The 22,952-nt window shown below is 44.5% G+C and overlaps 1 protein-coding gene across 1 annotated transcript in view; it reads right to left on the bottom strand.

The window, feature by feature from the left end:
• Positions 1-22,952, bottom strand: part of NT5E (5'-nucleotidase ecto) — a 41,260-nt gene that overhangs the window by 15,941 nt on the left and 2,367 nt on the right. The window contains exons 2-3 of the mRNA XM_055330537.1: positions 9,605-9,827; positions 5,916-6,104 (exon numbers count right to left, since the gene is read on the bottom strand). Of these exons, the coding sequence (XP_055186512.1) occupies positions 5,916-6,104; positions 9,605-9,827 (412 nt within the window). The remainder of the gene's footprint in view (positions 1-5,915; positions 6,105-9,604; positions 9,828-22,952) is intronic.

The following is a 22,952-nucleotide window of genomic DNA, read 5'->3' as shown; positions in this document are numbered from 1 at the left end:
AAGATTCCTTTTACTCTTTATGCTCTGTTTTGGTCATGCTTCATTCAGAGCTGAGTTTTTCAAAAATGTGGGCCAGCTACTATATGAGGAAATTTTTTTTTTATAAATTAATTTTTATTGGTGTTCAATTTACCAACATACAGAATAACACCCAGTGCTCATCCCGTCAAGTGTCCCCCTCAGTGCCCGTCACCCATTCACCCCCACCCCCTGCCCTCCTCCCCCTCCACCACCCCTAGTTCATTTCCCAGAGTTAGAAGTCTTTATGTTTGTCTCCCTTTCTGATATTTCTCACACATTTCTTCTCCCTTCCCTTATATTCCCTTTCACTATTATTCATATTCCCCAAATGAATGAGAACATACACTGTTTGTCCTTCTCCGGTTACTGTGGCCAAGTTCAAAAAGGGTGTTGCCTGAGTTCTCCTCTGGGATTTTGATGGAATCTTGTCTCACATTTAGATCTTTCATCCATTTTGACTTTATCTTTGTGTATGGTGCAAGAGAGTGGTCCAGTTTCATTCTTCTGCATGTGGATGTCCAATTTTCCCAGCACCATTTATTGAAGAGACTGTCTTTCTTCTAGTGGATCGTCTTTCCTCCTTTATCGTATATTAGTTGAGCATAAAGTTCAGGGTCCACTTCTGGGTTCTCTGTTCTGTTCCATTGATCTATGTGTCTGTTTTTGTGCCAGTACCACACTGTCTTGATGACCACAGCTTTGTAGTACAACCTGAAATCTGGCATTGTGATGCCCCCAGATATGGTTTTCTTTTTTAAAATTCCCCTGGCTGTTTGGGATCTTTTCTGATTCCACACAAATCTTAAAATAATTTGTTCTAAGTCTCTGAAGAAAGTCCATGGTATTTGGATAGGGATTGCATTATACGTGTAAATTGCCCTGGGTAACATTGACATTTTCACAATATTAATTCTGCCAATCCATGAGCATGGAATATTTTTCCATCTCTTTGTGTCTTCCTCAATTTCTTTCAGAAGTGTTCTATAGTTTTTAGGGTATATTTTGAGAACCATTTGAATGGTAAATGGTTCTCCAACCTTTTATTTTCAGGTTGTAGGTGTCCTTCTGTCTAAAATGAGTCTCTTGTAGACAGCAAATAGATGGGTCCTGCTTTTTTATCCAGTCTGAAACCCTGCGCCTTTTGATGGGGTCATTAAGCCCATTCACGTTCAGAGTTACTATTGACAGATATGAGTTTAGTGTCATCGTGATATCTATTTAGTCCTTGTTTTTGTGGATTGTTCCACTGAACTTCTTCTTAAAGGGGGATTTTAAGAGTCCCCCTTAAAATTTCTTGCAGAGCTGGTTTGGAGGTCACATATTCTTTCAGTTCCTGCCTGTCTTGGAAGCTCTTTATCTCTCCTTCCATTTTGAATGAGAGCCTTGCTGGATAAAGTATTCTTGGTTGCATGTTCTTCTCATTTAGGACCCTGAATATATCCTGCCAGCCCTTTCTGGCCTGCCACGTCTCTGTGGAGAGGTCTGATGTTACCCTAATATTCCTCCCCATGAAAGTCAGGGACTTCTTGTCTCTTGCTGCTTTAAGGATCTTCTCTTTATCTTTGGAATTTGCAAGCTTCACTATTAAATGTCGAGGTGTTGAACGGTTTTTATTGATTTTAGGGGGGATCTCTCTATTTCCTGGATCTCAATGCCTGTTTCCCTTCCCAGATTAGGAAAGTTTTCAGCTAGGATTTGTTCAAATACATATTCTGGCCCTCTGGCCCTTTCGGCGCCCTCCGGAACCCCAATTAAACGTAGGTTTTTCTTCCTTAGGCTGTCATTTATTTCCCTTAATCTGTCTTCATGGTCTTTTAATTGTCTGTCTCTTTTTTCCTCAGTTTCCCTCTTTGCCATCAACTTGTCTTCTATGTCACTCACTCGTTCTTCCACCTCGTTAACCCTCGTCGTTAGGACTTCTAGTTTGGATTGCATCTCATTCAATTGATTTTTAATTTCTGCCTGATTGGATCTAAATTCTGCAGTCATGAAGTCTCGTGAGTCCTTAATGCTTTTTTCTAGAGCCACCAGTAGCTGTATAATGGTGCTTCTGAATTGGCTTTCTGACATTGAAGTGTAATCCAGATTTTGTAACCCTGTGGGAGAGAGGGCTGTTTCTGATTCTTTCTTTTGAGGTGAGGTTTTCCTTCTAGTCATTTTGCTCAGTGCAGAGTGGCCAGAAACAAGTTGTATTGGAACACAGGGGAGTATCACTGGTCCCTCTAGCTGGTCTTCTGGGGGAGGGGCCTGCTGTGCTGATTCTCAGGTGTTAGCACTTGGGGGAGCTGCTCTGCCCCTGCCTGCTGCAGGGCTCAGCGGGGGTTGTTTACCCCGTGGGGCCCCAGGAGGAACAGCCGCAGTTGCTATGGCAGCTCTGGAAGCCTGGATTCAGCCTCCGCAGGAACTACGGGGCTCGGGGCTCTCGGTTCTCCGTCTGCGGGGCCCCTCCCCCTCGGAGGCCTTTTGTGTCTTTATTTCTCTTTCCCCGTCTTCCTACCTTGATGGAAGCGCGGACTCTTCTCACTGTAGCGTTCCAGCTGGTCTCTCTTTACATCTCAGGCCGAATTCGTAGATTTTCAGGATGGTTTGAAGGTTATCTAGGTAATTTGGTGGGGACAGGCGATTTGGGGACCCTGCTCTTCCGCCATCTTGCCCCTCCTCCCTCTATATGAGGAAATTAATTTAATGGGTGGTCACTGACACTTAAAAAAAAATGAAACAGTAGTACGCAGGGTGCAGGGTGCACTCTAGGTTCTTTGTGAAAGTTTTGTGTGTGTGTGTGTGTGTGTGTGTGTGTGTGTGCTTGTGGGGGGTGTGTGCGCGCATGTGCTGGGTCTTCATTCACAATGCCTTTCTTACTCCTTTCTTACTCTGCATCATAGTCAATACAGTCTGAAGCCACTACTGCATAGGACGAGGTGGCTGGAGGCACACATCTAGCTCGCTCTGTGTGCCCTGGGCTTCTGACACTGCCTCAGAGCAAAGCTAAGAAAAGGCTCCAGGGGAGGGCATTTCACAGGCTGCATCCACACAGCTCAAGTACTAGGCCCTATCCTGGGGCACCTCACCTGTACCCCTCAAATAGCGACGTGAAGTCATAGGGACCTTTTATAATAGGGTTGTTTCCATCCTGCTTCTGCAGATGAGGAAATCGGGCAGGATCCCACCACCCATCAGTGGCATAGCCACCCCGACACCACAGTCTACCCAGCGCTGCCCCAGGACTTGCTCCAGTGGGACGTGCCCCTGGTCTGGAGCTCTCAGCCCATCTAGCTTCCCTGGAGTTACTCCAGTGGCTCTCAGACGTTTGACTGCAACACTGCTCACACTAAGAAATGCACATCACTGTCAGCGCCTGCCACCGTCCTCGACATGGGTACGTACTGTGTGCCACATCCTTGGAGCTGTTCCCATCGCTTCATACACCTCTCTTTCCATGAAACAGTACATATTCCTGTGAGTAATATAAGTACCTAACCTATTTTTGTTTAGTCTGTTAAAATTCTTTAACCCATTACATTGATTTCACAATCACCAATGGATATAGTCTAGTTTGAAATTATTCCCTAGCCTGTGTTCATCAAGAGGTAAAATACTGAGGAAGGAACTGAATTAGGAAGGAATCAACTATGTGAATACTGGGGCCTTATTTTCTTAAGGGAAGGCTAGCCCCACCTTGTAGAGTAAAGTAGTTCATCAGCATCACCGTTTCGGTCGGTATATTTTGACTGGCAGGCGGCTTCCACACCATTGCGTGCCAGGAGGCAACTAGTTACAGTTCATAAAGTGTTCTCCCACGTATAAATACACCACCTCCCCTAAGTCTCACAACAATGTGGAACGTTGAGCGTTATCAGCTCCATTCTGAAGCAAAGCTAACAGGTTCAGACAGGATGAGTGACCTGCTCATGGTCTCTGATGTCAATCTGGAAGGAAGACTTTGGAGCAGCCTGGGTGGCTCGGCTGTTCAGCGCCACCTTCGGCCTAGGGTGTGATCCTGGACACCCAAGATCGAGTCCCCTGTCAGGCTTCCTGCATGGAATGGAGCCTGCTTCTCCCTCTGCCTGTGTCTCTGCCTCTGTGTGTGTGTCTCATGAATAAATAAATAAATAATATTTTTTTAAAAAAAGGAAGGAAGCCTTCGGACCTAATATTGTTTCTTTCTTTTCTTTTTAGAATTCGTGTCTCTTTTTCTGATTGCAAAAGCAACATGCATTCATTATTTGAAAATAATCAAAAGTGCTAAGAAGAGAGTAAATGTTGCCTGTATGCTTTTCTGAGTGATAACCCCTTTTACCATTTGTCAAAGATTTTAAAAAAGTTTTATTTGTTTATTTGAGAGAGCAAGAGTGAGAGCGAGAGCGAGAGAGCACAAGCAGGGAGAGGGAGACAGAGAAGCCGACTCCCTGATTAGCAGGGAGCCTGACTCAGGGCTCGATCCCAGGACCCCAGGATCATGCAAAGGCAAATGCTTAACTGACTGAGCCACCCAGGTGCCCCCCGCCTTAACATTTTTTTTTTCTATTTCAGGTATTTTTTATTTTTGCATTTATTTATTTTTGCATTTATTTATTTATTTATTTATTTATTTATTTATTTATTTATTTATGATAGTCACACACACAGAGAGAGAGAGAGAGAGGCAGAGACACAGGCAGAGGGAGAAGCAGGCTCCATGCACCAGGAGCCTGATGTGGGATTCGATCCCGGGTCTCCAGGATCGGGCCCTGGGCCAAAGGCAGGCGCCAAACCGCTGCGCCACCCAGGGATCCCTATTTTTGCTTTTATAAAAGTAGTATCACCTTAGTGCATACAGAGATGGGCAAAGCAGCAACCTCCTCAAGGAGGAGTGTTCCCCACCAAAGCTTTCTTCCCGCTCTTGCTAGAAGTCAATTACTAGCCAAGCCCTCCTCTTCCTCTTCCTTTTCTTAAAAGTCCTTCAAAGTTCCATGCAGTGGTGATGGGGGAGGGAGGATGGTATGGTAGGAAAGAGTCACTGAGCTAGACTCAAAAGTTTTGGGACATTATAGCTTCAATATGGGAGGGAAAAAAGTTGTTTTTCTCACTAAAACTACCTAACACCAAGGAGAGAGAGATGGAGGGAGGGTAGGAGGGAGAGCAATAGGGGAGAAGAGGGCGAGGGAGGGAGGGAACAGGTATACTTTCAGGAGCATTGGGGCCTATGGTATCCGGGACGCTTACAGTCCTAGTAGGAAGTAGAGTTAGGACATGAGCCCAGAGTTCCAGCTCCTGCTACCTGTGAACCTACAAATCGAATCTGTCACCCTGACCTGTGAAAGCCTGATTTACATTATTTTGTTTATACTTAATTTTTTTATATGACATGTTGCTTTCTGGTATAAACTGACTATTGGCAGGAGCTTGGTAATCTTTTTATTTTGTAATATATTTTGTACATATGTTTTATATATTTATAATATACATAAAGAAATGGAATTGACATAATCATGAAACCAATAAATTATTCTTAATAATATCTCTGAATAAGGGCAGCCCCGGTGGCTCAGCGGTTTAGTGCCACCTTTGGCCCAGGGTGTGACCCTGGAGACCTGGGATCGAGTCCCATGTCAGGCTCCCTGCATGGAGCCTGCTTCTCCCTCTGCCTGTGTCTCTGCCTCTGTCTCTCTCTCTCTCTCTCTCTCTCTCCCCACCCTCTCTGTGTCTCTCATGAATAAATAAATAAAATCTTAAAAAAATAATGTCTCTGAATAAGATTTACACGTTACCATGTATGTGTATTACATATATATTACATGTTACAAAATATATGTCATTTATATTACGTTAAATAGTAGTAAAAATATTAAAAAAAACAAAAAACAAAGTAAGTTATCTAGACATCCTGGCCAGTATAATCCTTTTGAAACAATTACCTGTGTAAAGGAATGTGTTGGAGTGTCCTCCTACCACAATGTCCACACCCTTCACTTTCTGAGCGATGAGTTTATCCATTTCGAAACCAGAATGTCCCAGTGCAATGATTTTGTTCACATTTAGAGTTTTCAGCTTATCTACTTCAGGCTGCAATGCAGTGATTTCATCTTCAAATACTAAATTCCTTCCTAAGGAACAAAATAAATAAGATGGACATTTATTAATCATTTTTATTATATGACTTATTACACATACTAACATGTAGAGTAAAAACAGCTTTATCTACTAAAGCTCTTAAATCACAAAACCAAAACTATTTATAAATTAAATATAAAATCCCTAGAAAGCCAAAAAAAAATCACATCAATATCCTTAGTTATATTCACTTCGTGTTGCACTGGGTTTGGGTTGTGAATGATATTATGTTGCACTAATTCAATCGTCAGCTATGAGGAGGCTTCAGACCTGGAGACCTATCTATTTTTCAAAAATGTGTTTTTAGACTTAGACTTCCCTTATGCCAAGGCAGAAAATGCCTGAGCCCATGAGCCTGTTGTGTGATATGTATGTCAAGTCATCACGTTGTTCATACACTTATACAGTGCTGTGTGTTGGTTATAGCTCAATAAAGCTGAGGGGGAAAAAGCCCAGATTAGTACCTCTAAGGCTTCGTTTGCAGGTTCAAGATAATCAGTCTTCAAACTTCAATATCTGTCAGCAACTAGTCCTTGAATGTCAAGCTTACCACACCAGTTGATACCGTGCCTTGTTCATTTGCTAAGCTCAATATTAGAGCATCACTGAGCTCTGCATTAGACAGGGTCTCCTCCGGTACAGCTGGCGCTGGCAGTGTACACATCTCTGGCTGCTTCCTGCCCCCTGTCGTGCCCCCGTGGTACAGGCTGCTGAGTGTGGGTGTGACTGTGCAGACCCAGGCCTGAAAATTAGCCACTCACAGAGGTGCCACATCAGACTGGCAGCACTGTCACTAGCTCATAGGCACCACTTCAACGTCAGGAGTTGCAGCAGCTTGGCCACCATCGTCTGCCATGAAAACATCAGGAGTAATCTGCTTCCTGGTGACCACTCCAAGAAGTCCGGGCTCCCTGCTCACCCCTTGGTGCCATGTCACCTTCTCTGCGCATTCCCTGAGCCTTCCTCTAAATTGACAAGGTGCACCCACCCCCACCCCCCTGACACATTTGCCATCCCCCCTACTGCTTAGCACCTTCTGACATGCCAAATATTCTACTCATTTATTTGCCCACAAAATCTATAAACTGCAGTAGGTAAGGATTTTTTTTTTTTGGTCGGCATCCCTGGTGCCTAGGCACGTAGGCACTCAGAGGAAAGAAAGGATGAATGAATGAAGGAGAATCTACTATCCTCTGCTTTAGTTTGGCTGGCAAGAAGGAAGAAAAATTCAGAGAAGTGCCTCTGAGGACAAAGGAATGCGTTCTAACACATCAGGAGTCTCTCGGGATCAGTCATCACACATGTAAGAAAGCATGGCATATATTTCAGGATATCTTGAGGCGTTGCAGGAATTTCATTATCCAGCTAAAATAGATGAAATGTGCTAGGACTATCAATTATTCCTGTGGGCACCCAGGCTATGAGGGCCGGAGGGAAAGGGCTGGATGAGAGGCCAGAGATTTGTAAGAAGAACCTACTTGCTGGGCCTGTGGTCTTGGCAGAGCAAGGGTCCCCAGAAACACTGATCCACCTCTCCCTAGCACCAGCATCAGTCCCTGCACCATCCAGCCTTTCTCTCCTGGGAATGCTGGGAGGCCATCACCTCTCCAGACACAGCAGCCCGCTAAAGGGTTAATATGGGGTGCTATCAGAGTCCCAGCAAAGGAGGGATGATTGCCTTTGTCTTTCCACCCTCTTTTCTTATTGGTGATTATTCCAGAAGGGATAACGCTTTTCTCCCCATCATGCCTGAACTCCTTGGTCAGTGATTCAGAAGGCCCTACAATCCAGTCCTTGCCCAACTTTTTGCTTTCCCTGCTGGGAACCTCTGTTCCAGGAAACTGAATTCTTTGCTCTTTTGTAATTGGGGCCCCCATACGTCACTGCTCTCACTGTTCATTCTGGCAATATTTATTGAGAAGGAAGGAGAGGACCATGGTCAGGTTGGGTGGGGTGGAGAGCAACCCAGTGTTGTCAGCTGACGTGACCACACCGTGCTTAGAAGAGCACTTCTGAAACACTCTGAAAGCTGGTGACACATCATGTCCACTACAGCCAACTGGCTCAACCACAGCTCCTTGTTGACTGTGTCACACAGTGTGCAAAGGCTTGGACACCTGGGGAGAGATGCCTACCTGCCACATGGAGGGCCTGATAATCCCCACCTCCTCTGCCAGTAGGGAGCAGAGAAGCCCTGTGCCTGGCCTGCCTCCCAGCCTCCCAGCCGCTGCAGGACTTACTCCCCTCAGAGCAGCACCGGGCCGCATAGGACCCAGCATGGCTGACCTTCCTGTTCTTTCCAATGGCCTGGACCAACCACAACAATAAATGTATCACTTTTCTAATCGTTAGATGAGTGTATGTCTTTTATCAGTGAATTCTTTTTTTTTTAAGATTTATTCATTTATTCATTTATGACAGACATAGAGAGAGAGAGAGAGAGAGAGAGAGAAGCAGACACAGGAGGAGGGAGAAGCAGGCTCCACACCGGGAGCCCGACGTGGGACTCGATCCCGGGACTCCAGGATCGTGCCCTGGGCCAAAGGCAGGCGCCAAACCGCTGAGCCACCCAGGGATCCTTTTATCAGTGAATTCTTTTTTTTTTTTTTATCAGTGAATTCTTAATGAAAACCCTGGCTCCTAGTTTTCCTTCTCCTGTTTTTTTTTCTTTTTTCCACTATGTTCAGAACCACAAGGGGAGCCACCCATCACCACACAATGCTACTACAATACCATTGTATTAAATTCCTTATGCTGTACCTTTATTTCTGTTAGTTTCCATTTTTTTTCCTTCAAATATGGGAAGAAAATTGGTTTGGATAATTTAGAAAAAAATATCATTTTCGTTCTCACTACCAAAGTGTTTTGTTGAAAGTGTTCCTGTAAAAGTGGCTCAAAAATGTTTCTTGAATACCTTCAGGATTATATATGTATGTAAGTATAAATAAAATATTTATATTAGATCATATATACTGTGAGACCTTTCAAGGATATGTATTCATCAGAAAACCAAATATAACAAGATTATTAAAAAGAGATAAATAATGAAAAGGGAGAAAGGAGAGTTAACTAGACAGATACTAACCATACTAAAAAAGCAAAGGTAAGGTAAACTGAGGTAAAACCCTAGACCTGAGCACTCTGGCTCCACAGGAAAAAGGGCAGTCAGTTATGGTTCATTCTCCAGTAAATGACTGTGGTGTTTAGCACTGGATGTAAATGGCTTTCTTGTCCATTCTGAATGGATACTGAATTAAACAAAGATACCATGTAGGTCAACAAAGAAGTTCACTGAACAAAATACCAATGTCTTTAAGTAGTTTAGAATAATATTGAAACCACCAGACTGGATTTATCAACATTATTCTAAGTATACCATTTGCCCAACACCACACATTGTTCCTACTTGTACCTACAGTCCGTAAAAATAATGCCAAGCTCTGACTTAATATATCTCTTTGTAAGAAACGAGTGCTATAGAAGTAGAAAATACCTGGATTTGAGAGAAAAGGGGTTTCTTTTGAAGTATATCCAACAATTCCCACAACTTCATCACCAACAGGAAGAATTTTATATGGCAAATAAAGTCCTGATATTTGAGATGCTAGTGGCCCCTTTGCTTTGATATTTGCACTCAGAATTGGAAATCTGGCCTCTTTGAGGAGTGGATCAATCAGTCCTTCTACACCATTATCAAATTCATGATTTCCCAGTGCCTAGTAGAAAGGGAAAAAGAGAACAAGAATTAGGTACTCTGGAATTTCTAGCAAAAACATACTGTAAAGGATATTGTATTAGTCCTCTCAAACCTGATGGGGCTCTAGGAGCTGACCTCATGACCTCTGCCACCCTCACACCCAGAGATGTTACTCAGTGACCCTGGGGTTGGACCCCAGGGCCCATGGACCCACAGATCACCAGGCTCATTTGAGAATTGCTTCCCAGGTCCCACACCACCTACTGAAGGTGGCATCAATGCATTTAAGGGTCACCTGGAAAGCTGGCTCCATGTCCACTGTCCTGCCATCCCCAGATCCAGGGCAAGTTCCAGAATCTGCATTTCCTAATTGGCTGCATTGCCCAGCCTCTTCAAGTTCCGTTCTCTCTCATAAACCCACGTTTGAATCCACCTGCCTGACCATTCCGAGCACCCAGCTGCTGGGAGAACGATTACAATCAACAGGACTTCAGCAAAAGACGACTGGAAATGTATTGTTGATAGAGACCAGAGCCTCTCCTCATCCCATCTCCCATCTCCCGGGCCATTACTCCCTGATGCTCCCAAAGCTGTTTCTTCCCAAGGACTGTGTGTTCCTCTATTTCTTCGGGGAAAATGAGGATCCCCAAAGGCAAACAGGTGACATGCTCCACATTGTACAGGGTGGCACAGGTTTCCTCCTTCGGGCAGCTCTGGGTCGCCCTGGGTTTCATTCCCAGCAGTTCCCCATCCAAGGCACATCAGGACGGTGCAATGTTGCTGACCTGCCCGAGCACAGGACTTGCGGTAGGGAGCTGGTTAGAGACGCCCGCACCTCCCACCTTCTTTGCTCTCTCCCATTCCTCACTGCTCCGGGAGGTGCCGCTGGGTTCAAAACCACCACTCTGACATCTGGCAGCCTCCCCCAGAGGAACCCTGACAAAACACGCCATTCCAGCCACCTCCCCTGAAAGCCCTTCCGCCCCTTCCTCCTTTGGCCTCCTAGCATAGCCCATCTCCACTAGGGACCTGCTTACCTGCTCTGGCAGGCTGTTTGCTGACTTAGCACGCAAACCAGGAGTCTCTAACTTTCACACCTGCTTTGACTTCACTTAGGTCATCTGGGAACAGACCTGGCAGTGCCGGCTGGTGACCCTGACCTCCTGAATTCTCTTACGGGCCCCATTCCCTTCCTAGCACATTCCACACTCTGAAGGCATGTTCAGCACGTTCGTGGGGTCCCCGCCAGCCTGTGTGCTCCCTGAGCCACTGCGTCCCGCTGCCTCCACCCTGCTCAGCGCTGTGGCCCCTCACGAACTCGCAAGCACCCACATTTACCGTGCTCAAAGCCCCTTCCTCCAGTACTTTCCACATTGGCCCAAGCTGCCACCATCTACCCAGTCAAGGAAGCCAGAAACCTGGGGCAGCTGAATGCCCCCCACTTGCTCGCTCTGGCCCTTCCCTCACCAGCATCCCATCTTTGCCTAAATGCTCCGTTTCATTCATCTTCCTGTGTGCATTCCTCGCCTGTTCCCTCCTGGACCACTGCCACAGCCTCCTCACTGGCTTCAGCTGGCGCCATTCCCTGCTCTAAACCATTCAACATAGTGCTGCCAGAAAAATCTTTCTAAAATGTCAATTTCTAAATTGACAGTTTATCTTGTCAAACTCAACCGTAAGGTCCTATGGTGACTCTCCACTGCTCTTGGGATAAAATTCAACATCCTGAGCTCACTGAGCAATAAGGCTCTTTGAGATCTGATCTTGCCTTCCCCTCCAGCCTTTATTTCTGACACCCACCACCCGCTCAAGTATAAGACAACTGGACAGGGCTCGCACCACCACTTATGAACTTGACCGGAGCACACTCGTAAACCACAGCGTTCTCTGGAAGAGCAGTGAATAAAAGAGAGGTTGTAATGAAAATGAGTCAGCATTTACTAAGCACTTGCTACACACCAGCATCATGCAAAGTGATTTTGTAAGAAAACCTGGTTCTGTGCTGTGAGATTGGTATTATTACTATTATCATTTTACAGATGAGAAAAACTGAGACCTGGAGACATTTAATAAATAGTTCAAGGTCATGCAATTGGTAAGTGGTAGAGCGGGGATTAGAAGCACTTCTGTTTGACTCCTAATTGGCTGCATTAATTGGCTGCAACTTCTTCACCTCTATGCTTGGGTATGAAGAGCTTTGTATAAGGCCTAGTAGATAGGGAGCACTTGGAATGAGATCCTAAGTACTTGCAGTTTTCATGATCTCACTCATCTTTGTCCCTTTACATATAACAGGAAAATGTTTGATTGAAATACAGATAGGTAGATGAACAGAATGCAGTACATAGAAGTATTCCTTTTTCCTACCATGCCTTTACTACCTTATTCAATCAATGGCTTTAGCTCCTAAAGTGTTATGATCCTTCCAGAAGAGATACTTTCCAAGAACCCTTCACTGAGTTCCCTCTCTGAGTTAGGTGTATTTCCTCTGCTCTGATGGTCGCCTCTGTGCACCCCGCACCTGCCCACTCAGGCCCTCTAGCGTCCAGCACGATCCCAGGAGCAGAGCAACGGTGCACCACTGAATGAATAACTAAAAGAGAAGAGTCTCTAACAAATTTCTTTCTTCTATACACAGCTATCTTTTCCTATGAAAATTCCTTTGCAGAAAAATTCCTTTTGAAATACTTATTTTTTTTTAATAAACTCCGCTTTTCATTTCCCCACCTTAACTTTCTCTGATCCATTTCTCCTCCTCCATTGCATTGATTACAACTTCATTATTCGTGAGCTATTGGGAAGGAGAGGCACACCACTCACTTGAGTCTACTTGCTCTCTGTTGACATACAGCAGGTGCTTAAGAAATGTGTTAAATAATTTTTTTTAAGTTTTTACTTTAACTACAGTTAGTTAACATACAGTATTATATTAGTTTTAGGTGTACAATATAGAAATACATTGATTCTTATTCATTTCTATTACTTTTATTAATATGAGAATAGCTCAGGAAAAGCCTGTTCAAGAGCAGAGCAATGAAGGATAGAACACATCAAGGCAGGTTACCTTTTCACATTCCATTACATCTTACAGAGCATTTGTAGTACAAACATAAGAAAATTTATGCAAATTCATACTGCAGTATCATTCTGCCTTTTTTGGTCCTTTGTGAAAATTCCTGTACCTTTCCTTAAGTGTGCTCATCAGTTTTTTGCTGCTCTGTCCAAAGCTCCCCCCTATGATTTTAATAACCAATCCTGATCTGAGCTAAACTGTTACCTGCCATTCTTTTTAAAGATTTTATTTATTTATTCATGAGAGACACAGAGAGAGAGAGAGAGAAAGGGCAGAGACAGGCAGAGGGAGAAGCAGGCTCTATGTGGGGAGCCCGACATAGGACTCGATCCCGTCTCCAGGATCACGCCCTGGGCCGAAGGCAGGCGCCAAACCGCTGAGCCACCCAGGCTACCCAGTTACCTGCCATTATTGCTATAATCCTCACATCAGGCAAGTGTTTTTTTCTGACCTAAATCATATTCTTATGTTCTCTCCCTCTTTTTTTTACTTTCCAATCATTTCATTTCTAACATTGCATTCGTTTACTAATCCTATTCATCATTCACTGATCCTAGATCTATGACAATCTTGTGTATTTTTACTATAAACACTAAATTTCTTCAAATGCACTTTTCTGTAATTTAAGGAAGCTGAGTGTAGTGAAATGACCTTCAAAATTTCCAACATCAAAATTACAGAAACCTAATGTAAGCCTCTGGTCTAGCCCTGTCAGACTTCACCCTCACTGCTTCCGTCGTGTAGAAACCCAGAACTAACTATCTATCTATCTATCTATCTATCTATCTATCTATCTATCTATCTATCATCTATCTATCTATCTTTATCTTATCTATTTAAAGATTTATCTTATCTATTTAAAGAGAGGCAGAGAACCTGGAAGAGGGAGGAGAAGCGGGCTTCATGCAAGGAGCCCAAGGCGGGACTCGATTCTGGGAATCGGGGATCATGCCCCAAGTCAAAGGCAGATGTTCAACCGCTGAGCCACCCAGGGATCCCCCAAGACACTATTTAAAAAGACAAAAAAGAAAAAACCGGTGCTCTTATATGAAAAAAACTTTTTTCAGTTCCATCTAGCCCAGCCAAGAATGTTCAACTGCCTAAACTCCTGAAATGTTGCTGGCATTTAAAGCAGAACACAAATGAAACTGTAAGGACAGAAAGAGATCTGATTCTTTGTGATTCTTCTTAAATAAACTCTTGTTAAATCAACTCCGAGGTGAGGAATAGAGGCTCATTTGTTTAACACCTTCTGTAGGGGTCTGTTAATATTTACATTTGATGTGGATAATGTGTCAAAGTCTAGTGGCTTTGGAGAAACGCTCTGCTGCCTAAAGATAAAGCCCAGAAGGCTGGTCATGGGAAGCAGCAATGGAAGAATGAAACTTCTGGCTCTAAGTTTCTTGTTGGATTACTAACAACACCCTGCAGTGAGGAGTGAGGGAAAGCCTGTGTCTACACTTCAGTTGTCATTCTTATGAATTCTGGATACAGGCCAAAGCCGACCTTCCATTTGTGGATAAACAACATCATCATGTAGATAAATTTCCAGGTGATTATGAGGCGGCTACATCTTTAATCATTTTATTTCCAAATGCACCATATGCTAAACAGAATTGAAACTAACGTTCAATCATTGTCTCTTGGATACAGTGCAAACAAATACGTGATGTCATAATGTCATTCTCCTCCACCTCTTCCTCTGTCCATGAAAGATGCCAATCAATTGACTGAATTCGTCTTTCCTACTGTGTTCAAACTGAGCCTCAGAATTCTTCTTACCTTAGCCCCGCAGGGAGTTACTGTCAATCAAGTGGAGCTGCCATTGGAGATGAAATTATTTTTCATGCTTGCCTTAAGATAGTAATTATGTGCGGAATCTATTTATTGACTTCCAACAACAGCATATACATTCAGTGAGTAACAAATGTTAGAGACCATGCTTGGAAAGAAAGAGGAAAGAATACTTTCTGATTTTTCTCTTTCCCGTGTTTGTTCCATGTGTAGTGTGGCTGGAATCTACTACGGAACCCAGCAGTCACCCTGACATGCTGCTGCCCGACCACATTGTCCTCTGAGCCTGTGTGCCAACTTCCATGCTTTTTCTTTCTCAAAGCACTTCCTAGGAGGAGTGGTATTTATTCATTTCCTCATTTCACCTGTAAATAATGTGCCGTTGGTACTAAGGCACTGGTACCGAACAAGCAGATGGAACACTCCTTGGGCCGAGAGTAAGAGAGAAAATGCTCTCTGTTGTAGGAGTGGGTCCACCTGAGCCTTGATACTGGGATTTATTTATGGTCTGCAGGAGGGGACACCAAAGTCAGTGGCCATCTGACACCCTTCCACGAAGGTCTTTCATTATTTTGGAATATTCTACTTTCATGTAAAAATCTTCCCTTTCTGATCTCTGCAGTTACAGCTGATTGATCAAAGCAGTTTATTAATAATATGCATTAATTGACTCCCATAATTCATTTAAAATGTCTCTAACACAGGTGGAATACTTGGTAAAAATTTACCAAACAAATGAACAAGTAAATAAATAATTGGTGGGTGTGGAGGAAAGAGGCAGAGAATTAATTCTGAAGGCTGGAGCCTTGGTCCTCTGCCTCTGGGCTGGTTGCCATTAGCGGCCTCCCCCACGTCACCCGGAACCCTGTACCAGTGTCATCACATCTCGGTGTGGTGCATTGGGAAAAGAGGTTACAAGACACAGTCTCTCTGACTTCTAGTACCAAGCTGCTGAAGAGTTCTGTTTTGAAAGCCTCTGATGAATGGTCACAGTAGCCAGAGTAATAATTTTAGCAGTTAACTTGGTCATAGAAGGCAAGGAAGCTGCAAAGCCCTGAGACCTGAAAAAGCCTCCTAGGACTAGAACCTGTTAGGCAACACCTCACACAGAGGTTGCATTCTCAACTGGGTTTCATGTCCCAAAATAAATAAAGCTATGAAGAGGCCACAGTGGCTTAGCTCTGGCAAGCTCCTGGTCCGCTTCCTTGGTCAGACTCTACCTATAGGAGAATTTTTATTCCAAGTGTTACCAGAAAATTTAGATTTTTTCCAACATTTGGAATGACCCTCTTCATCCCAGGCCTGCCCAGCCTGAAGCCAGACACTGACAATGTGCCCTCTGGGCTGGGCCATTGGGGCAGACACCATAGGGAGCTGTCTGGGGTGTTTTGGTGGCCACTGCCCTCTCTTTCTCCCACACCCTCCCCATGGGTCCCCATTCCTCCCTATCTGCTGGCCATTGAGGAGTCCCCTGCCAGACCAACAACCAGTAGAGAAGGACACTTACCCAGTAAGCTTGTGAATGAGACACATTTTTTTTAAGATTTTATTTATTCATTCATAAGACACACACACACACACACACACACACAGAGGCAGAGACATAGGCAGAGGGAGAAGCAGGCTCCACGCAGGGAGCCCTACACGGGACTCGATCCCGGGACTCCAGGATCATGTCCTGGGCTGAAAGGCGGCGCTAAAACTCTGAGCCGCCTACGCGTCCCATTAATGAGACACTTGTGAGGATGCATGTGGTCCCAGATGTTGGAAGGGAGCTTCTACAACTACCAAGAAACACCCAGAGAAGCAGTGAAACACCTGGGCATCCCTTGCCCAGTCTCCCTGGGCCCCCTGTTGTGGCCAACCAGCAACGAAGTCCTGTGGGTACTGCTCCTACACCATCCTCTACCACACTCTTGCTGTCCCCTCTGCCTCCTCACTCCTCATCCAGACCTTTCTGGAGTCTTCGAAGCAGGTCTCCTGCCCACCAGGCTCACAAACTTCCTGCCCATTCATGGCAGGCTGTCAGAATGCATTTCCAAAAGATTGCATGCACTGCTTCTAACCCCGGGTTTGAGTTCTCGCAAGGCCTCCCACAGCCCGCTGAAATCATAGTCCTGACTCCTCAGACATCACAGGAGCCCCTTCCTGACTTCTGTGAGTGGATTCATTTCCTCTATCAAACTTCAGGTGCCCTCAGTTCCAGGCACACTAAACTACCCAAGCAATATAGGGTCTTCGATGCAGCTCAATGTGACTTCCCTGTGAAGCCCTCTGTGTTACCCCCACGGTAGATGCCCCGTATCCGCAACACCCTGCACACACGTCTCTGATACCACTTGACCTCATTGTGGCTGTTGGCTCATACTTCTTTCTCCCAAAGGCAGCAGTGGCATCGACTCTCCTTTTATCCTCGGTGACACGAATGAACACCTGACGCCGGTGCCCAGCAGATGTTTACTGAATGATAAAACCACCATTCCACCGGCTCCTTTTAAACAGTCCACCTTGCTCTTTGATTTGATAATGTGAGATAGTAAAACTTTCCAAAGGTGGCAGGATTGAAAAAAAGTTGGTAAATAGTTGAGCAATATCTTGTGAAATGAGAGAAACCAAGCTGCTCAGAAGCAGGTGAAAAGTTTGGCCAACTGCATCACTGTTTCCAGCTGACCCTCTCGGGGCAATTGGCCTGGTTCTCTTCATTTCCTGTGTTTTAAGTTTATATTTCCACAACTTACTGGTCTTTGTTTGTGAATGAAGCAGATTTTTTTTTTTAAAGTCTGTTGAACTGTTTTGTGTGTCTTGTGTGTATGTGAGAACATTATTTAGATTTCATGATGGCAGTTAGAGAGAGAATGAAACTTTTTAGAGTCTTTTCCTATTGGAATTCTGCTGAGGAGACCAACTCTTTGGTCTTTCAAAGGCTATCTGTATCTGAGTTAGATAGGGGACATTTCATAGCCTCAGCTTTGTTCACAGAGGACTGTAAAAATTACCAGGGAATTTGACATAAGGAAATTTCAAGGAAGAGTTTTTTTAAATACAAAAAATATGACAAAAAGAAGTTAAAACTCTCATGCTACATGGGCAGGCCCTGTTCACATATTAACTCATTTAAACCTTACAATGCTATTAGGTAGATGCTACTATTTGTCCTTGTCATAGATGGGATACTAAGGCACAGGGCTCCCACAACTAGCAAGTGGCAGAGCTGAGGTCTGAACAAAGGTAGTGAGGTTTAAGCACCCAGGACCTTAACCACTCTATCAAACTGCCTCTAATGTAAATACCTGGAAGGGATGGGTATCATTCAACCAGCTTTTTTTTTTTTTAAGATTTTATTTATTTATTAATGAGAGACACAGAGAGAAAGAGGCAAACATAGCAGAGGGAGAAGCCGGCTCCCTGTGGGGATATCGATGTGGGACTCAATCCCAGGACCCCTGGATCATGACCTGAGCTGAAGGCAGACACTCAACCACTGAGCCACTCAGGCGCCCCTCAGGTAGCTTCTTACAGGGTTCTAGAGTGCCAAGTAGCAAGGCCCTAGTCCTTGTCCTAAGGGAGCTGACAGGGCAGACAGGGAGAGGACAAGACATGAGCACATCCATCTGTCCCTCCATCCATACACATGTAAAACAGGTGGGGACCACAGGGAGGGCCGGGTGAGGGAGTCTGCCGCTGCTGCTCTGCCAACGCCACTGTGCACGCTGCCTACTAGGGACTGGAGGCCCTCAGAGTGTGAGCCTCACCTCCTTGGCGTGGGTCAGGAGAAGCTCACAGGGAAATGACATCAGTTGTGTAAACAAATGAGGCAAGGAAAACTCAGGGGCTGAGTAGTCAAATGTTCCAAGTGAAGACAAGAGGTTTAGGCATGATGTTACAAGAGAAAGATCGGAAGTAATTGATTTAAGTGCAACGCAGTATTTGTGACACAGAGGAAAAGAATTTGTTTTAATCCACCGAAATCAACTGCAGTGTCAAAAAGCCATCTGTCCGAAATCCACAAAACAGGTATTTAGCCATTTACACTCGGGAGGTAGCAACACACCCTGTCATGGGAGAGGCATGGGGAGGCCTGACCTGTTCCACAACAGGACTTAGTTGCCAATCATTCAGAGAGACCCAACAACGACCTAAAGACGGGGTGATTACAAATTAGGTTTGAATTGACACATTTCTGGAGTTGGGTTGTGCTCCCTCTAGCCCCCGAGTCCTGGGCCAGGGCATGTTGGTCTTGGCAGGTGAAGGTGGCCTCTGATTGATCAGAAAAGATCCTGGGACTCAGCCCAGTTCATGGGAACTTCAATGTTTGTTGGATGAATAAGTGAACAAGTACTGAACAGACAGCATTTCACATTTTCCATATCTAATGGAAAAATGTACAGACTCCCTATGTGCAAAATACACATATCAATATTACATTGAAAATTACTTGTTCGCTGAATTGGGTTCCATGCAGGTTTAACTAGATCTCTGAGGGGCTAGACGGCTCCAGCTAATGTGTGGGCTATACACAGAATCAATTATTCAGGGGAAAACAAGTGTCAAGAGAATTTTCAAACTCTAGTCATGTGGTTGAAGAAAACAGACATGGAAGGAGTTCCCCCAGTATTTGGATGTATTTATGAGTGAAGTGCAGAAAGCTGCTGACTCAATGTGTGATTTACTTGTTTTTTTCCAGTTTTTAGTTAAGAAAAACTCAGATGCCAGAACAAGGACAAGATGAGTTAAGAAACCGCCTTTGCCTCCTCCGTCTGGTGCTTGAGGCCAGTGTCACTCAGCCTGCCTCTTGTGTGGTGGAACTCACTCGGGAAGAGAGGAAGTAGAAATGGCACAACCACAGCCACAGGATTGGGTGGGGGACACTGACATCACTGAGGCTTGGGGATCCACCACCACCCAGACAGGCAAACCTTCTGCGGTCTGAGTCTACTTTTCTTTGCTACAAACTTTCCTTGCCTTAAAAAAAAAAATGCCATCACCATCAATATACCTCTTTCAAGCTTCACAAACCAGTATTGCTAATTTGTCTCCCTCAAACATGGATTTATTAGTGAAGATAAAGTAATTCTGAGAGTTTCTTTGATGTGAGAGACTTTGAAAGCATCCGAATACAAAGTGACTTCTCTTGGCTCAGGGTTAGTTTTCTGGGGAAAAGAGGAAACGTGCCCACTATGCATTTGGGCATATATGGCACATATGTGGGCTTGATGGTGTGTCTTCCGCAGACCAGATCTTTGGTTCTTGAATTCCCAGAGTCAGGTGTTAGAATTTTAGTCATTTTTGCTTTGCTCTGCTTATCCCCTTCCTTCACAGGTCTTGCCCACTCTCTGTGTGGTCAAGAGAGGCTCGAGTGGGCACTGCCTTCTATCCCCCAAATAGCAGGTTTCTTCCCAGCAGGTCTGAGTCACTGTCCTCAGCACTTAGCATGGGGCCTGACACATGTAGTGCCACAATCTCCAGCTCCGCTGCATACCCTGGAGGCTGAGGGGAGGCTGAAAGTTCCAATCCTCTAATCATGGCTTGGATTTTCTGACTGCCAGTCCGAAGCTATCTGGTGGCCCCCAGCCATCATCCATCTCATTAGCATATTAGTGCTTAGTGAATACACGTGGACTGAATGAATAAATAGGCCTTAGGCACAACAGGCTTGAAACTGGGCTCACCATCCTACCATTCCTTAGGCCATCATTTTCTATTACAGAGTAACACTCCATTCAAATTCTGAGAACCTCTTTATCTGTAAACAGTGGCCAACTGAGGGTTCCTGGGAGAAGACCCAAGGCATGTCTCTACAAGGAACCAGCTTTTGTGACTGTAACGGTGAGGGAGACTTAGGAGAGCTGTCAGGCAGACTCAGATGTATGTGTAAAATTAAGTTCTGGGACCAACCAAGTTATACTGGTAGATTGGAAGTTCCAATCCAGTAATCCTAATCATGGCTGGGATTTTCTGACTCCCAGTCCGAAACTACCTGGTGGCCCCCAGCTATCATTCATCTCATTAGCATACAAAAGACGCTCATCACTCGGAGATTCCAAAGGTTTTGGGAGCTGTGTGCCAGGAACTGGGAACAAAGATGAAGTATCTTTTTTTTTTTTTTTTTAAATACCACAGTCACCCCCTACAGAAACTTCCAATGGCCCCCTGGGACAACAGAGGAGAGCCCAAACTTTTCAGGGTGGCCTGTAAACCCAACACAACTTCATCATCTGTGATCCCTGCTGCTTCAGCTCTGGTCCAGGCTGGTCCAGAATCCTGCAGATTCTTGCCTCTGCAGCTTTGCCCCATCTGCTTGCCCCTTCATTGAATTAAAACATTTCACTAAACTGAAATCCAATCAAAACATTCCTTAGAGTGGTTTGTTTAGAAATATGTGGAACCTCAGAGATGAGCTGATTCAAACCTCTTATTTTATAGATGAGAAACTGGGACCTAGAGAGGTGAAGGGCATAGCCCCAGATTATAAATTTATCATCTCTCAAAAGGCAGAGAGCATCACTGATCTCTGAATTTCTGGTGATGAGTACTGGGGATGATAAACTTCAAGTTAATAAACTCTTATGTAGACTTTCAAATGCACAAATCACAAGGCAAAAGAGATTAATTTGATTATGCTAAATGATTTCTATTCAACGAAAGACACTATGGATTAATAGACATAACATAATCAGAAAATATTTGCAATGTCCAAAATTGATTACAGATCAATACCTAGAACTCCTGAAAATCACGAAAAATAGAGTAAACCTATTTATTTATTTATTTATTTATTTATTTATTTATTTATTTATTTATTTTTATGATAGTCACAGAGAGGGGGGGCGGGCAGAGACATAGGCAGAGGGAGAAGTAGGCTCCATGCACCGGGAGCCCGACGTGGGATTCGATCCCGGGTCTCCAGGATCGCGCCCTGGGCCAAAGGCAGGCGCTAAACCGCTGCGCCATCCAGGGATCCCTTTTTTTTTTTTAATTTTTATTTGGGATTTTTACATTTGTTATCTTATGTACTGCTCACAAAAATCCTACACAGGGGGGTGGGGTTATCCTTCTTGTTTCACAGTCTGGAACAGGAGGCTCAGAGAAAGGAATACAGCCAGGCTCACAGTGTGAGTGCATCTGTGCTGTCTTCCTTATGCCTCAGGGGACATTCATTCTTCCACTGAGACAGTTACACCAAAACTAGTGGCTTCTGAAATTCTCCCTCTAGAATTTTCTGCCCAGCAGCTGGGTCTGGGGGGGGGGGGTCTCCAGGCTTGCCCTCAGGCCTCCAGAGACATCAGAAAGGCTCCAGCAGCTCTCACGGGGACAAGCAGGTCTAGAAAGCATACACCTCCTCAGAGGCTCCTGCTCTAGGGAACTCCTGGTGTTAAGCTAGATTCCAGAACTGGAGACGCCCCTCCACAACTGCTTTCTACCCTAACCAGAATCTCTAGCTTCCTGGGCTTGAAGATGTGCTGAGCCAGTGGGTGGAATAGGCAAACATTTACAGCAGAACAGCAATAAATCCCCTGAGACTAGTATAATATAAGCAAAAGGATAATGAAAAGTATCTGTGAAACAGGAATATGGCAGGACTTTATTGCATGTCAAAGCATAACAAGACTAAAAGTTTTGCAGCCTGGGTGGCTCAGTGGTTTAGCTCAGCCTTCAGCCCAGGGTGTGGTCCTGCAGACCCGGGATAGAGTCCCCTGTGGGGCTCCCTGCACGGAGCCTGTTTCTCCCTCTGCCTGTGTCTCTGGCTCTCTCTCTGTGTCTCTCGTGAATGAATGAATAAATAAATAAGTAAATAAATAAATAAATAAATAAATAAATAAATAAATAAATAAATAAATAAATATTTTTTTGCAGGTCAAATCATGTTTGTCAAACCCCAGAAGGGCACAGACGATGAGATACTATCAGGAACATGGCCATTAGACTCTGCCTTTTTACCTCCTGTCAATGTTATATAGTAGCCTATTTTTCCTCAGGCACCCAGTGCAATTATTTTGAGTGAAACTTAAAAGAAAACTATTCCATCCAACAAAAAGCATTCTAAGTATGTCCCAGGGGTGATGCGCTGTAACTTGCAGCAAATTGCTCCAGCCTCACCCAGTGTCCTACCATAAACGCTTATGGTGGTTAATATCACGGGCTCAATTGGACTTAAGGAGGAAAATGCTTGTATTAGGAAAAACCAGGAATGCTCCTTTTTTTTTTTTTTTTTCACCAAAAGGAGTCCACATAGCTGTGGAGAAAAGGGTGTCACGAAAAGAAAAGATTAAGAGTTAT

Source organism: Nyctereutes procyonoides, unplaced genomic scaffold (genome assembly GCF_905146905.1).
Source record: "Nyctereutes procyonoides isolate TBG_1078 unplaced genomic scaffold, NYPRO_anot_genome, whole genome shotgun sequence".
Lineage (NCBI taxonomy): Eukaryota > Metazoa > Chordata > Mammalia > Carnivora > Canidae > Nyctereutes > Nyctereutes procyonoides.
Note: the sequence above shows the minus strand (reverse complement) of the source record. Positions and strands in the feature narration are given on the sequence as shown.